Raw genomic sequence first — 16,572 nt, 5'->3', positions numbered from 1 at the left:
CATTGATTTACCTATGTCAGTTTTGCTCTTTAATGTCAGAAATAAAGTTGGGCAGTTACGATGAAAATGGTGTTCAGGGAGTGGAGCTAGAAGTACCCAGAATGGGCTTCAAAATCTGGGCTACTCAATGATGTATCTGAGCTTTTGCTGTGTAACAAAACATTCTAAAACTTCTTGGCTTAAAACAACAAACATATATTAAGGTCCTAATGATGTAAGTTATTTGGACAATCCTGATTGGGTTGGCTTTGCTAATGTTGTTCATGTGTCCAGAGTCAGCTGGTGGATTGACTATTGGCTGGGTTATCTAGTATGACCTCACTCACAAGTCTGGCAGTTGACTGGTTGTCGATTGGTACCATAGTGGTGACTAGATCACATGTTTCTATTCATCCAGTAAGCTTGTGGAGATTTCCTCACATCTCCACAGAGGCTGCAGGAGCTGGGCACTGGCAAATATTTGAAACATCTATGCCTGTACCCCGGGAATTTAATCTTAGGTAAGAAAGAAAGCTCCATTTCATCTTTGATTTTTTGAGCACATGGGATGAGGTGAGGAAAGCAAAGTGAAACAAGATATAGTTTCTGCCTTCATGGAGTTTATAGTCTAATGGGAATACACAGATGAGAAACCAGATAATGAAACACACACACACGGGTAAGTATAGGATGTTATGAGGAATCAAGGGGGACATTGATCCTGAGCGGGTAGATGGGATATCCATTAGTAGTCTAAGGCTGCTTACGTATAAACTCATTAATGTTCATAACATCCCTATAAGGCAGGTGCTATGGGTATCCCTGTTTTACAGAAAAAAGAAAAGTTGGATCACAGAAAGGTTAAGTGATGTGCTTGAGGTCACAAAACTGGTAAGTGGCAGAATTGGAATTTGTGTACAGAGTACCTGTTCTTAACTTGCCACAATCCATGTTCTTGACCATTTCCATTTGCTGCCTATGGAAATGGGGATAGGGGAGAAGTGGGTATAATTGAAGGATAATTCAGACTTCCTACAGAATAACTTGGTTGAGAGCTGAATTCCTGGATAGGTATAAATTCTATTCTCTATAAATAGCCTTTGGATACTTGCAAGTTTCAATCTCTGTGAGTGATGCTCATGTGTGTGTTTGCACATAAACACATGCAGGCCTGTGCCCACATGCACCCACGTATAGAGAGGATTGAACTCTGACAGATAGATATATAAATTGGTCCATATGGTAGGGTTCAGCTTTCTTTGTTCCTTTAATTAACTGTATCTATCTATCTGTCCATTCGTCTATTCTATTTTCTTTCTATTTGGAATCTCCTTCCTACCCTGGGACTGGGTTATTTGGATTTTCTTCCTGTTTTTGTTTCCTTTTTTTTTCTTCAGGTTGTCAGGTTCTGCTTTCTCATTGCCAGAGGTTCTCTTCTGCTGATAAAGGAGGTGGTCCCCTTCCTCCTTTCCTTCTCTTAAACCTTAAGCATTGACTAGGTTCCCTATGACAGGTGATACTATATGAGAGAACAAAGGAAGCCTTCCTCAACAATGGCTAATCAATCAGAGAGACACAGCCACTTTTGCTGGAAGTAGAATATGCCTGAGAAAGGGAGGGAGCCTAACAAATCATTTAAGACTGAGCTCAGACATTCATTTATGGGATGTGTGTGTGTGTGTGCATGCATATGTGTGTGTGTGTGTATGTGTGAGAGTGATATACTCTAAGGGAGATATTTAGAACTTACACTTCAGTGAAAGGCAGAGGTTTGTTTTGTTTTAAAGTTTATTTATTTATTTTGCACATGTGAGAGTGCACAAGTGGGGGAAGGGACAGAAAGAGAGAGAGAGAGAGAGAGACTGAGAGACAGAGAGAGAGAGAATCCCAAGCAGGCTCTGAGCTATCAGTGCAGAGCCTGATGTGGGGCTCAAACTCATGAACCACAAGACCATGACCTGAGCAGAAATCAAGAGCCGGATGCTTAAGCAACTGAGCCACCCAGATGTCCAAAAGCAGAGGTTATCTAATTTCTGATTTTGGTTCTTCAACTGTTTCTGTACGTCTATATTATGCAAGAAATGTCCTAACTACAACCAAGGACAGCCTCTGTATATTATTTTCTGCTGTCGTCATAACAAATGATCACAAACTATATCCCAATGGTCTTGTAGCCAGAAAGTCTGACATGAGCCTCACTGGGATAAAAACCAAGGTGTTGACAGGGCTGCGTTCCTTTCTGGAGGCTCTAGGGAAGGACCTGTTTCCTCACTCATTTGGGTTTTTTAGCTGCATTCAGTTCCTTGCAGTTGTAGGACTGAGGTCCCCTAGCAAACTGATTGTAGGTCCATTCTCAACTCCTTCCCACCCTCTCCTGTTCTGAACACCCCCCCTTAGTCCCTCACATGAGATCGAGCCCTGCCAATCCAGCCTTCCCAAATCTCTGTACTTTGTTCTTTCCTCTCAGGTGCACTGTTTCATTTTGGTTCTCATCCTCTCGCCTAGGGATTTACAACATAACCTTGATTGGATTCCCTCTCTCCCAGTCCCTCATCACTCAAATGTGTCTTCTCAAAGCACAGGTCTGATCATGAAAATGACACTCTTTTATTTAAAGCTTTTTTTTTTCCTATCTGGTCACAATGTACCCCTTAAATCACATCCTCCATGGTGGCCTCCTATCCCGCTTCACTTTCTGCTCCAAACACACCAGGCACCTTTAGACTCCGCCTTTGCCCAGGCTGTTCCTCTGCCTTGAGTTCTCCCCCATTGAATTCAAGCTTGTCAAAATCCACAGGTCATCTTCAAAGTGCAGGTCAGATGAGGCCTCCTCTGGGAGGACGTATGTGATTTGTCAGGTGGCATGTCCTCCCTCAGCGTTGAGGTGGCACTGAGTCTTGAGCTTACTTATGTCCATGCATTGGAGTCACTTATTTAAATCTGTCTCCCTTCTGGACCCCGTGAGACAGAACTAGGTTGTCTTAGTCACCTTTGCGTCCCCCCAACACACAGTAGGCTCCGATGACGGCTGGCTGAATTGACCTGATCTTGTTGAATTGGTGTGATGTTTTTACGCAGCAGTGAGATGGTGACTGTGGCCATCTGTAGAGGCAGTGTGCTGACCGTCCGCCATACCCGAGGGGTCATCTGGGGCAGTGCTTGGCAGGACTCTGGAGACAGACCTGAAGAAGAGCACTAGCTTGCACCAGGGATGGACAAGTCCCTGGAAATTTGCAGCATGCCGGTTCTCCACCCACTCCGCATCCCGTCCCCTCCCTCCGGAGAAGGCCCTTATTTGAGATCTCTCTTCCCCTCATTAGCTGAGCTTGCTGAGTGTTCCCCAGCTGCAGCTTCCTTTGGTCCTTCTCCGGCTTCCACTGTTTGTTTATTTTCTTTCCTGTCAGCCTCTTCCTCTGCTGTGGTTGTAAATAGAGCTGATGACTGTCAGCTCCGGGGCCTGTGCAGTGAACCTGCCCCATGTCAGTGGCAGGTCAGGTAGACTCTAGCATCAGATGTTGCAGGTTAGCCCTCAGGCTAAGAAGCTTCTCCAGGCACTGGCCCAAGCTGCCCAGCAGATTTTGCTCCTGACCATCCAAATGGAACTTTACAGACAGAAGCGTCATGTGACATGCTCCATCCCCTCTGGGTGGGTGCTCCCTTTTGCTCCTGTTCTTGCCACGGCAACCTCCTGGTCACAGGTTGGGCAGGTGGCAGAGGGGCACTCAGACTTGCCTGCAGTGTAGAGTGATGTGTGACACCAAACGTTTCATGCATTATAGTCTTTCTTGCCAGCTTTTCCCTTCTCTTTGAGAAAGTTGGAGCTGTGCTTGGTCTAAAGTGTCTAGCTATTCCAAATTCCTAAGGCAGAGTGGCCTTGCCAGTTGGTCACGGAAGGAGATGGAGACAACCTTGACAGCAGGCTAGGAATATGGTGCTTCATCTTTCCCCCCCCACCACCTAGTCAAGTGATGTTTCCAGCCTGGTCCGTCTTTGAGCCAAGGCAGTGCATCCTCTCTCCCCCATGCCAGTTACCCGAGTTCACCTCCTTCCCCTCTGTGCAACTCAGGGGATCTCCTCCCTCCTCCCTCCTCCTCCTCCTTCTGCCACCCCCCTGCTCTCTGCCTCTCCCTGAATTCTCCAGAGCAGCCGGCCCCTCAGTGATGAGCTGTCAGCGGGAGAGCCACACAACACAGGCAGTGGCATCCTGCTTCAGTCTTCAGTCCTCCCCCAACTCGGCGTGGCAGTGCGCATCATCTGTGAGAGTGCCCCTCTCCCTCCCTCCGCCTCCCCACCCCCTTCCCTTGCCGCCAGCTCTTTCCCCGTTCATGAGATGCAAAGCCCTGGCGGGCGGGCGAGCGGAGAGGAGCGGGAGTAGGAGCCGCACGTTGCAGCAGCTCTGCCAGGGGCGCAGAGGTGAGGTGGGCCGTGTCCCTCTGCCACCCTCTCCCATGTACCAGGAGGTGGCTGACTCTGTCACTCAGGGCCTCACCGAGCCATGCCCAGCTGGGGCCGGGGCCAGCCACACCTTCCCGGCGGCACTGCCCACTGCCAGACAGGTAAGAGAGAGCAGCTCCTTCCAGCAGGGCCTGGATGGATCCCTGGACTGGCCAACCCCGGCCACAAGTCTTGCTGAGAAGGGCAGGGCACCGCAGGGCAGAAAAGGCACTGCCCTCCTGTCAGTCCTCGTTCATTCTGCCACAGAGCTTTGTAGAGGGGGGCAAGCCTGTCACCCTTGCCCGGAGCGAGAGTGCAGGAATATGCCCATTCTTCCCACTTAGTGGGTGCCAAGCTGCAAATGTCCTTTTTTTGTGTTCTTTTTTTCTTCCCAGTCCTAACTCCTCATACCCCCTGAAACCTGTTTCCTGGTCCCAAGAGATGCCATTTCTTCGCTCAGATCCGTTGTTGGGCGGAGGGGGGGGGGGTTGATATCAGGACTGTGGCACTGCCTCTTTTCTCTCCATTCATGTCTTTTCTGCTGCTGTTTTAAGTGGGTCGTCTGCACAGCAGTCTGGCTGCCCACAGCATCTGTTTTGTTTCGTCCAAGTGCAGGTCCCGGTGTTGCTGGTGACTAGCACTGGTGACACATTCCAGTGCAGGATTCACAATCACAATGAGTCGGAGGCAGATGAAGGTACATTGGAGGTCACCAGTTTTTTCTGTTGTTATCTTTCTCCCCAGCTTTGTTGAGGTGGAATTAACAAATAAAATTGTGATATGTTTAAAGTGTCCAATGTGATGATCTGGTAGATACATGGCGAAAGGATTCCCACCATTGAGGTAACTAACATCCATCGGCAGGTTACTGATTTCTTTCTTTTATTAATTAAATTTGTTTTATTATTATATACATTGCTGGAATAACATCATAATTAAAATTTTGCTCACATTCTGGTTGTTTGCTTGAACATATTCTTAAAACTAGACTTGCTGGGACAAGGTTTTTTGTTTTTGTTTTTGTTTTAACTGAGATATAATTGCCATGTACCATTATATTAGTTTCAGGTGTACAACACAATGATTTGGTTTGTGTATGTATTGCAAAGTGATTGCCACAATAAATGTAGTTAATATCCATCATCATACATAGCTACTGGGTTTTTGTTTTGTTTTGTTTTTTTGTTCTTTTGTGTTTTTTTTTTTTTTGTTTTTTTTGGTTTTTTTTTTTTTTGGCAGATCACCAACTGCTAAGCAGTGAATTGAGGGCATAGTTGCCACTTATAGGAGGTGATGAGTCCCTGGCATCAGCTAAATGGGTGCTTCTCAGGGCTGTCTCGGTAGTGACTTTTGGGAGGTGTGGAGGAGGAGAGTGGTTTTTCTGTTTCTGTGTTAGAGCCACTCAGTGTCAATCCATTGTTTCACACACATCCTGAAAATCTGGCTTTCAGGTCCTTCTAAGTCCTGATCTTGGGGTGCTTTCAAAGTAATGAAATAAGAAGGAAAACCTGCTGCATCCTGCAGTGTGGGTTGTTTTTTGGATTATTTGTTCCTACAGATTTGGAAAACTTCAGGGTTTTCTTGGAAGATGGAGGAGGTGCTGGAAAGTAGGGGAATGAGATAGCTGTGATCCTGGGATCATATAAGTGTTTGGGAAAAGCTCAGAGCTGTAAACATGCAATGTGATATTATGCTATCGATGGCTGTTATTTTGGGAGTGATAGCCCCATGAGCACTGAATCAGTCCTGTAAACTAGTTTTTGTTAACCATTTGCTCTCTTCTCAGTCCTTAGAGTAGGTTTCCTAGAGAAGGTCCATGGGCCTGGGGTGAACAGGGCTATTAGAGTATGTAGACAGCCCTGTAGTCCCCCGTGTCCAGGCGTCACTAAGCCACCCCTGGGGACCGGCTCCATTAGTCACTTAAAAAAAAAAATTTCACCCAGTGCCTAATACACAAAGAATCGGAAAACTTTCTCATAATATGTGTCTGGTTGGCTTAAGTCTGATACTGAAGCCAAGGTCTTTCTTTCATGGGTCGGTTAATTCTGACCTGAAGATCATGGTTCCTTAGCTACGATAGCCATTTCACAAATGCCAGGTACTCCTAGGGGAGTGAGTGAGATTGTGGATGGATGGCTGAGCAAATCCCATCATAGTTCCATTAACAAAAGCTTCCAAACGTGGATCTCAGTGATGAAGATCTATTCACGCTGAAGTGTTGTATAGAGTAGGGAAAGCCCTGGTGGTCCTGGGTTCAAGTCTCCCTAGGGCCATTAATGGAATTACCATGGGCCCTTCACTCAGGGCTACTGAACAACTTTGCTTCTGTAGTCTGCAAAATGGGCACAATAATCAACACCCAGCTTACTTCCAAAGGTTTTTGTGAGATCCACTAGAAGGAATAATGGTAGCTCCCAGCTACCAAGATGTGCCAGACACCTTTGCTAGGTAATTTCCCTACATGATGCTGTTTAATCCTCTCGACTTCCCAGAGCATATTGAGGCTAGGAGGTTAAGAACTGATCAAATTCAGCCAGAGAAGTGAAAGCAATTTGTAGGTTGTGATTGTGCCACATAAATGTAAGCTTTGTTTTGTGTGATGGCTTCATGGCTTAGACTTTTTGTGTTGCCCATCCTATCCCAGACTGTTTTGTGCTTTTTTATTTCCTCTTGGTCCAAACATCTACACCTCCAGAGATGCTAGAAGTGCTCCTTTGCTCCCCATCTGCGCCTCAGGGATTAGGATGTTTTTCACTGGCCAGGAAGCTTCAGCCTTCTCATCGGGTCCTTTGTTAGTGTGCTGTGTATGGAATTTCCAACAGGCTTCTGAATTTTTCAACAAAAGGTCCTAGAAGGAAGAGGGCCTCTTCCGACCAGGCCTTGTCTCTCAAGGAAAAGTGTTAGAATCTGCTCGGCATCTTTGTGCATCAGAGTGCACTCACACAGCCCTGGGGCCTCCTCCTGCCCCCAGCGCGGACGTTAATGTGCGCCCAGCACAGGCTCAAAAGCAAGTTGCCTCCTTTGCCTGAGGGCTCTGTGAAGGTAGGAGCAGATCCCAGTGGGAGAGCTGTCCCTGGAGGAGGCCGGGGCTCCACTCCACTGATTTCTACCACTGTTGCTGCACCAGAGCCCAACCCTGGTCTGATGGCTATGAGGAGTTTCCTTTTCGCGTGACTCTAAGTGGCTGGCCAGAATGGAGCTGGTGAAAGCCATTGGCTGAAGTCATTGAAAATGGAGGATTAGAAACAGCTTGTTTTATATTCAGAGGAGGGGAGAGGGCCGAAGCTGCCTTCTGCCCACAGCTGTAGACCCTGATGGCAAATGGTAAAGCTTTTGTTACTGCCTAAGGAGGGGAAGAGATTGATAGCCAGCGCCCTGGCACCACAGGATAGGAGGAGAGAGCCACATTTCAGTTGTGGCAGTCCCTCGTGCTTACATCACAGCCCCAGGGCTTTGAAAACTAGGTCCTGCTGCTGCTCTCTCTCTGGCCTGCTGCCCCTTCCTCTGCAGCCTCCATCCCCACACCCATTTGGTGTTGGGCCTCTGCTCTCTGTGACTGACACCGTCAGTGTGACTTCATGTTTTCATGAGACTAAATAATGTACAATCCATGTTTGCTTACATATCCCACTGAATTCTTACAGTAAAACAGGAGATTGGCATTGCCTTAGTAATTCTGATTTCATAGATAGAAAGCAAGGTCTTCAGCCAAGATGACCCAACAATGAATGGGCAGAGTTGGAACGTGAACCCTTGTCACCAGATCCTGGAGCCTGTACCATTTCTATGACTCTGTACGTGGTCTCACTCACTTGTCTGCTGGCTGGTTCAGCAAATGTTTATTGAGCATCTTCTTGGTGCCAGGCACTGTACGTGGTGTTGGAGATATAGAGATGGAAAATACAGCTTTCACTTACATAATGTGCACAGGTAATGTACTCTGCCTGGTACATTGTTTGGCACACAGGAAATGCCTCAATGTTAGTTGAATAAATGGATGAATGAATGAATGAATGAATACACTTTCCTGCCCTTGATGAACCTAAGAGTCTGATTAGTAGAAGAGAGTTGCAGGCACCAGATCAGGCCATGTTCTGATACACAGAAGCATGTCTGGGAGCACGTGGTGGGGCACTTATGGAATCTGGGTGTGCAGGGGAGGCTGCTTGGAGGAAGTGGTCCTGAAGCGCAATTTGAAGGATGAGAAGGCATGAACGAGGCCCAGAGATGTGGAGCCTGTGGTATGCGCTCAAGACTGTGAACCACACGGAGTCATTGGAGCATGAAAAACAAACCAGGGGAGTGGTGGGTGGCCCTCGAGGCAGGTGGGACCCAGCTCTTGGGGAGCTCATGTGTTAGGATGTTTAACTTTATCCATAGGCCAGGGGGCTTATAGGTTGTGAGGAGAAGAGAATGTAGTCATATTTGTGATTTAAACTGGTTACTATGGCTGCAAAATGGAGCTGAAGTTAAGGGGGGTAGGTTGATCACAGACACCAAAGACAACGAGGACAAGAACCAGGGATGAACAAGTGGGACATGTAGCAGGGCAGTACTAGTAAGGATGGAGAGGAGGGGACAGATGTGAAAATGATGAGGGAGATTTGATCAGTATGATCTGGTAATTGGTTGACTATAGGAGATAAGAGAAAAGGGAGTAGTGTCTAATTACTTCCTTATTTCTGGCTTGAGTTACTCAGTGGTTGGTGGTGTCAGAAACTGAGACCAGGAATTCCAGAGGAAGATTTGTATGTGTATGTAAGGTGATGGGGGTGGGGTGGGGGATAAAATGGGTCAGGAGAAGAAGGGGCTATGATATGGTTAATTATTAGACATATTTTTATTTGTTGTGCCTGTGGGATACCTGACAGGTATGTCCAGCAACCCATGGGCTGTAAAGAATCTATATGATTGGAAGAGTGACCGGAATTAGAGGAAAATATTCAGAAGTGGTCAGTATACCCAATGTAGTTGGGACTACAGGCAAGGATGAGATTGCCCAAGGAGCATTTAAAGAGAGAAGAGCAGGAAACCAAGGTTAGAGGGCAGGAGAATGTCAGCATTATGGAGTGGGCAGAGGAGGAGCCAGCAAAGGAGACCAAGGAGGTCGAGGGGGTGGAGGTGCCAAAACTAAATCGCCACCATGGCAAATGCACCCAGAGGTCCATGAGGACAAGGACCATGGACCACTGAACCTCACAATATGGAAGTTGCTCTTTCAAGGGAGCGGTAGGGATGGAAACCAAACTGCAAAGGATGGAGGAAGGGATAGGAAGTGGGGAAACAGGAAATTCTTTCAGGGAGCTTTGCTGACAAAAGGAGGAACCTCCCACCCCAGGGGAGAATATTTTTGTAATGAAAGAGTATTTTTATTTATAAGTATAGAATAACATGGGAGAAGGAAAGAATAAAGGTACAGGGTTGATAAAGCAGGGCAGATGGGAAGGAGGGGCTCAGGGCCACAGGAGGAAGGATTTACCTTGAGTAGATACATCCATGAATGGTGGGAAGGAAGGAAAGTTGTGTGTAAGTGTGGCTAGAATCACAGGGGATGAGACAGGGAAAGGGCTTGAGATACTTCATATCTGAGGCCTCAATTATCTTGGTGAACCAGGAGATCAGGGTAGGGGTGTGTGAAGGATTGTGTGTGTTGCATGAGCCCTCTCTTTGCCTCCACTGTGGACTCCCACCCTTCAGCTGCCTTCATGGAAGCCAGCTGGCCAATGGGAAGCTAGTTTGTAAAAGCCAAGTTCACTGTTTGAGGCTGAGGTTACAATAGGAACGAAGAAGGTTGGGGAGGTAAGCACACAGGTCGTCATTTGTATCCTGATCCAAGACTTACTTACCGTCCTGGATTCTGGATGTGGAGATGGGCAGATCAGCAGTGGGAAGAAAGGATATGGCGGGATTCCACCCCAGGAGCTCTGGGCTGGAGTTCTGACCATGCCTTACGAAATGTGACCTTGGGCAAAGTCTTTAAAGTTTACTTTCTGTAGGTGATAACAAAGACTCATACCCCCTCGAAACCTCTATGAATTTTGGCAACTGCTCCATAGAAGTCAAATAAAAGGTTTTTCTGAAAATGGATTTATTCGTGGGAAAGAAAACTTACAATACCGGAAATCAATTCCTATTCAAATTGCCTCTTTCTATATTTCAGTTTTCTTGCACTAATAGTTTACACTTCATAGGCTTATTTTACTGAAGCATATATTGTCAGTGGTCACACTATTTAAAACAGTTTTATGCACAATTTTAAATATACACAAGAGAATAGAACAGTGAACACCTGTGTATAACCTCCCAGCTTCAACACCCTGCACTCCCACTAAATGATTTTGAAGCAATTCCCAGATAACATATTATTTCAACTCTAAATATTTCAGAATGTATCTCTATATAATAAGTTGCTTAAGAAAAAAAACCCCTCAATATCACATTAATATCAATATCTAATCAGTGCTTAAATTTCTTGTAATATTTTATGGTTTTAAATTTGAATCAGGGTCCAAAATAAACTCCACATATTGCATTTGGTTGATAGATAGATAGATATGTGTGTGTGTATGTGTGTGTGTGTGTGTGTGTGGACACACACGCACACACATGCACACATCTAACACTGGTGACCATTGTTGGAAGAACAGTCCTATAATTCCTAAAATCCCTATAACATCTCATTTTGTGTCATTTTGCCCCATGTTGGTGTACCATTTAATTTTAGGAGGCCTAAGGAACAATTGCATTAGACTCCAAAGTTTCTGAAGTTTAATTTTAAAATTCCTTCTAGATACACTTAAAAGGAGAAGCATAACAATAGTGAATAAAGAAAAGAGGACAGAAAAGGCTGCAGTGAGTGGTAAGGAGACACATGAGAGCTCAAGAGGAACAAAAGAGAATGAAAAAGGTACCAGAGACACGTGTAACCCCCTACCCACCAAGACGCTTGAAAAGCCTCACAAACGTGTTTCATACATTTTTGTGTCACCTCGGTTAGCAGGTAGTACACATGAATCTTTTAATAACAATGTTGTATTCATTTAGGGCATTTTCCCGAACAGTTTATCAAATGGTGGGCAGATGTTATCCAAGTAATCCCCTATGTGAAGTAGGGAAGTAGTAAGAATCCTAATTCCCATTTTACAGATGACAAAACAGACGAGACGGCTAATGATCGTGGCTCACATTACACACTCATTTACCGTTTGCCGTTTGCCAAGCATTGCTTGAGCCACTCGGTTAATCCATGTAACAATCCTCTAATAAGCCTACCGCTTTGGTACTGTTATCTTCATTCTACCTGTGATGAAAACGACTCAGGAGGAGTAACGTGCCCATAGTCACAGATCTGGAAAATTACAGAGTAGGGATTGAAACTCAGGCCTGTCCAACCCACTTTTCTTTTTTTTTTTTTTTTTTAAATTTTTTAACGTTTTTATTTATTTTTGAGATAGGGAGAGACAGAGCATGAACAGGGGAGGGTCAGAGAGAGGGAGACACAGAATCTGAAACAGGCTCCAGGCTCTGAGCTGTCAGCACAGAGCCCGACACGGGGCTCGAACTCACGGACCGCGAGATCGTGACCTGAGCCGAAGTGGGCCGCTTAACCGACTGAGCCACCCAGGCGCCCCCAACCCACTTTTCTTTTTTCCAGGTCAGTATACTCAGCGATTTTTTTAAAAAGACGTATATCAGCGATTACGTGACCTGAGCCTCAGCGTGACCTGAGCCGAAGTCGGATGCTTAACTGACTGAGCCACCCAGACACCCCTGGCAAAATTCTATTTAAAGAGAAGTCCAGAGTATCACCAAGTATAATACAGATTTTCCTTGACTTATGATGGGGTTATGTCCTGATAAACTGATCATAAGTTGAAAATATCCTAAGGCAAAAATGCATTTGATACATCTAACCTACCGAACTTCATAGCTTAGCCTGGGCTACCTTAAACATGCTCTGAACACTTACTTTAGCTACAGTTGGGCAAAATCATCCAACACAAAGCCCATTTTGTAATCAAGTGTCGAACATCTCATGTAATGTATTGAGTACTGCACTGAAAGTGAAACACGGGATGGTTGTAAGCATACAGGTTGGTTGTAAGGGTGTTAGTTGTTGACTCTTGTGATCTCGCGGCTGCTGCTGTGCAGGATCATGAGCAAGCATCCTACCACGTATCACCAGCCTGAGAAAAAGAGCAGAATGCAAAACACGAAGTCTGGTCTCCACTTAATGTGTGTCCCTTTCTCACCACAGCAAAGTCACACAGTCATAAGGGGAACAATCTCAGGTGGACCCATCATAAATCGGGGACCATCTGTGGTAGGGCATACAGTGGACTAGAATTTGCAAGGCATCTTCCGTCCCACATCCTTTTTATAGGATCCTTTTCTTTCTTATAGCCACTCTGAAAAATAAACAGGACAGTTCATTTGTGTTTTATGGGCGAAGAAATCAAAATTCAAAGCTCTGTTGATTAAATAAACACACGGGGCATTTGGCAATAAACCTCCTCCTCTACTACCATGGCTTTTAAAAAATATTATATTGCAGACAGTAATTCCCTTTATCTTCATGATGTTAGTGACCACATAGCTAGTTAGGGTAGTGAGTGTCATGGAGCTAGTTAACGCAGAGTTAGGACCAGAGGTCTTTTCTTCTCATTCCAGATCCTGTGCTCGTTCGGGTCTCTGTGCAAACCCCATGGGCCCACACCTTTGACTGCTGACTTCTTTCCGCATCCCCTCTGATATTCCTCGTGAGAAGTTGAGCAGACTTATTACAAATTAAATATCTGGATGCTTGAACTGATGAGCAGGAAATGAGGCTGCTAATACTCAGAGGGATGAAATCGAGACGTATTTTTTTTTTAAGTAGAATTTTGGGCCGAGTGGCCTCTTTCTGTCCTTCCCTTCCCTGTGTCCTTCCAGTCTCCATGGAAACCCGAAATCAATGCAGCATATGTTGATTCATGTTTCTGCTGTTACTAGGAAGCTACAGAGTGGAAATTGCTTTTAAAAGATTTGTGGAAGAGCTTTAGCATGCTGACCAGAATTCAAATCTAATATCTGAATGACTGTTTCATTAAAAGCTTTTAATGTGGCACTGTCTTAGGTGGTATGTTGATTAAATAAACACACAGGGGGCATTTGGCAGTAAACCTCCTCCTCTACTAACATGGCTTTTAAAAATATTATATTGCAGACTGTAATTCCCTTTATCTTCAATTTAATTACATTTTTGTGGCCTGTGTGACAATGCCAGGTGCTCCTTTTGCTCTTGATTAATTCCACCCTGCCCTGACTGCACTGTTGGGAACAATAGTTCGCAAATACCCATGCTGCTGCCCCTGAGCGTCGTTAGCGTTAGGCTGACTGCAGTCTTGACCCTGAGACTGTGGTAGTCCAAAGTGTTTGCGCCATAAGGAATCCTCGGTGATTTTTCAGAATTTTTTTTTTTATGAGCTCAAAATCAAATCCAGCTGACATTTATTAAACACCTGCTTCAGACGAGGCAATGAGAATTGAAAGCAAGGGGAGTAAGTCAGAGTCTGTCTTTGTGGAACACGTAGTCATTTGGGAGGATCGGAAAACATAAATCACAAGGATAAACTATAGACTGTGATGGGGGCTGTCAGAGTCACACGGCAATGTGGTGGTGTTGGGATGGAGGGATTCCTCTTCTGATTGAGGGTGTTCTGAAAAAGCTTTGGAAAGGAGAATTTTTATTTTGGAGGTATTGGGTTGAGAGAAGGAACTGGGAGTTAAGAGGGTAGATCCAGGGTGTGGGGGAACATTCTGGGCAGAGGAGGCAGCAGAGGAATCAGGCACGTGTGTGTGCACAATGGGATACAAGACCGGATAGGCAAATGGGACCAAATTGTCAGGATGTCAGGTAGGACATGTTGCCACAATGAAGCCCATCGAAAATGACTATAGAGACGATTCACTTTATGGTACTGTTCAGTGGGTCACTTTGGTGGTAGTGTAGTGAGCCATGAGGTTTATGGGGGTTGGGGGGAGGCAACGAAATGGGGGCAGGAAGATCAGCTACTTAGGAGGGAGTGGAAGAGGAATGCACCAAGCTGGGTGCCCAATGACCTCTGAACGGCAGTGTCAATGAATGAGAGGGGATAAAGTTAAGAAATAGTTCAGAAATGTAATGAGAAGTTTTAAAAATCAGTTCAACGGGGCAAGAGAAAAAGAAGCCAGAAATACCTATACTCACTACCCTGGGGCTAGGGCAGAGCACTGTCATGAGCAAGCATAGGGAGCCCAGCAGGAAGGGAGGATTTGGAGGGAAAGGAGGTTGTTTCGGACACAGTTGCATCTGCAGAGTCTGAGGGGGATGGAGTTGTCTGGCTGTCCTCTGGAAAAGAGGCAGGACTGAAGCACGGTTGCCAGAGGTTGGGTTTCCCAGGAGGAACAAACGGAGAGGGAGAAGAGCTGAGAGGGGCAGGGAAGAGTGAGAAACTCAGAGTGAGAGCAGGGCTTGTGATGCCTGTTTTCCTGGGAAAAACCCTGTGTCCGGGCTGAGATGTCCTATGCCGAGTCTGCAGCCAGCAACTCAGGAGCAGTGACCAGAAGAGAATCCAGGGCTCTGTATTCCTGGGCCAGGGCTCTAACCCCGGGGAAACAGTGCAAGTAGGTGAGTGCCTTTGTCACTACTACCCCTCCCTGCGTGCCCTTCCCTGTCTCTCTCCTTCAGGAGAGGAGACCATGCCCAAATGTGGACCCCCTCCGCTCTGCTGAGCCCCCCGCCCTGCCCCCGCTGGAATGCCTAGTGTACCTGCCTCTATAGGAAGAAAGATTAAGTTAGAGTCCTCCCCTGAGAGGGACCCTGTACTAGGTCTGTGCTTCTCAAACTAGGGTATGGTGTAGTTACACTTTGATGTTTAGGAATGTTTGGGTTAAAAAAAAAAGTTTGGACTAGTTTTCATTTTTCTTTTTTTTTTTTTTAAGTTTATTTATTTACTTAGAGAGAGAGAGAGAGAGAGAGAGAGAATCCTAAGTAGGATCCGTGCTGTAAGCATAGAACCTGATGAGGGGCTCAAACCCACAAACCGTGAGATTATGACCTGAGCCGAGATCAAGAGTCAGAGGCTTAACTGGTCAAGCCACCCAGGTGCCCCTAATTTTTTCTTTTTACTCATGTTAGATGCATGTCCTGGCTCTTTATATTCCTGCTGTTCCTTAAATTTTTATTAATGATTCTATCTTTCCTTAAACACTTGGGTTGGCTTATTGACTTCCTAGGACTATATCATTTCTCCAATGGCTAATTGAAGATTATGATGCCAAGTTAATACTAGTCAGCCCTCACGTGAGACTTGGGCCCATCTGCAGTCCTGCCCTAACTCCTCAGTGCCTTTCAATCCTGGATGCCAGATGGGGCAGCCTGGGACTTGGAGGAGGCCTTTATCTCACAATTTTAGCACCAGAAGAGGAGTCCCATGATGATACTACCTTTGTGTTAAAAGCAAGGGGCATAGCAAAGGTTGGAAAAAGGAAGTTTGGTATCAGGCACCAGCTCTGCCACTTTTAAGTGACTTGTCTCTGTTTCTCCATCTGTAAAATGGGGACGATAAAAATGTCAGCCTTGTAAGTTTGTTGTGAGAGTTAAATAAGACAGCAGCGGTGCAACGTTGAGCACAATGTCTGGCACATACTGAGTGCTTGTTAAAAAAAGGCTGTATGCATGGAATCGGGGAGGATCCACCTTGTGGAATAACTTCTCTTGGATTGGGGAAGTGCTTATCAATGGGCCGTATTCACAGTTTACATGTGAACCTGTTTCTTACAGTTGCAATGTATCAAGAAGATGTCTAGAAGCAAAGGATTCTCTTTATGCTTCAATTCTTTTTCTTTTTCAAAAATTTATTTGCTTTGCAAGAGAGAGCAAGAGAGAGAGAGAGAGAGAGAGAGCAGGGAAGGGGCAGAGAGAGAGAGACAGACAGACAGACAGAATCCCAAGCAGGCTCCTTGCTGTCAGCATGGAGTGTGTGTGATGCGGGGCTTGAACCCCCGAAGCCGCAAGATCAGGACCTGAGCCGAAACCAAGAGTCAGACGCTCAACCAACTTAGCCACCCAGGCACCCCCTATGCTTAAATTCTAAACCCCAGGTAGCGTCAGGGTTCAAGACAGGGGCTTTGAGGAAT

General features: G+C 45.7%; 1 protein-coding gene across 7 annotated transcripts in view; it reads left to right on the top strand.

Annotated features, from left to right (window-relative positions):
• The window catches only part of RGS8 (regulator of G protein signaling 8), a 171,967-nt gene that overhangs the window by 88,252 nt on the left and 67,143 nt on the right, over nucleotides 1-16,572 (top strand). The window contains exon 1 of one of the 7 annotated variants that reach the window (XM_045452601.1): nucleotides 4,068-4,535. The exons of 4 other annotated variants lie outside the window; for them this stretch is intronic. In XM_045452601.1, the coding sequence (XP_045308557.1) occupies nucleotides 4,140-4,535 (396 nt within the window). In that variant the 5' untranslated portion in view covers nucleotides 4,068-4,139. Of the gene's footprint in view, nucleotides 1-4,067; nucleotides 4,536-16,572 lie in introns of those variants that run through there. 2 more of the 7 variants (XM_045452600.1, XM_045452599.1) reach the window with 2 other exon arrangements.

The sequence above is a fragment of the Leopardus geoffroyi genome, chromosome C3, assembly GCF_018350155.1.
Source record: "Leopardus geoffroyi isolate Oge1 chromosome C3, O.geoffroyi_Oge1_pat1.0, whole genome shotgun sequence".
In the NCBI taxonomy this organism is placed as follows: Eukaryota; Metazoa; Chordata; class Mammalia; order Carnivora; family Felidae; genus Leopardus; species Leopardus geoffroyi.
This window is presented reverse-complemented; position numbering and strand designations above follow the sequence as displayed.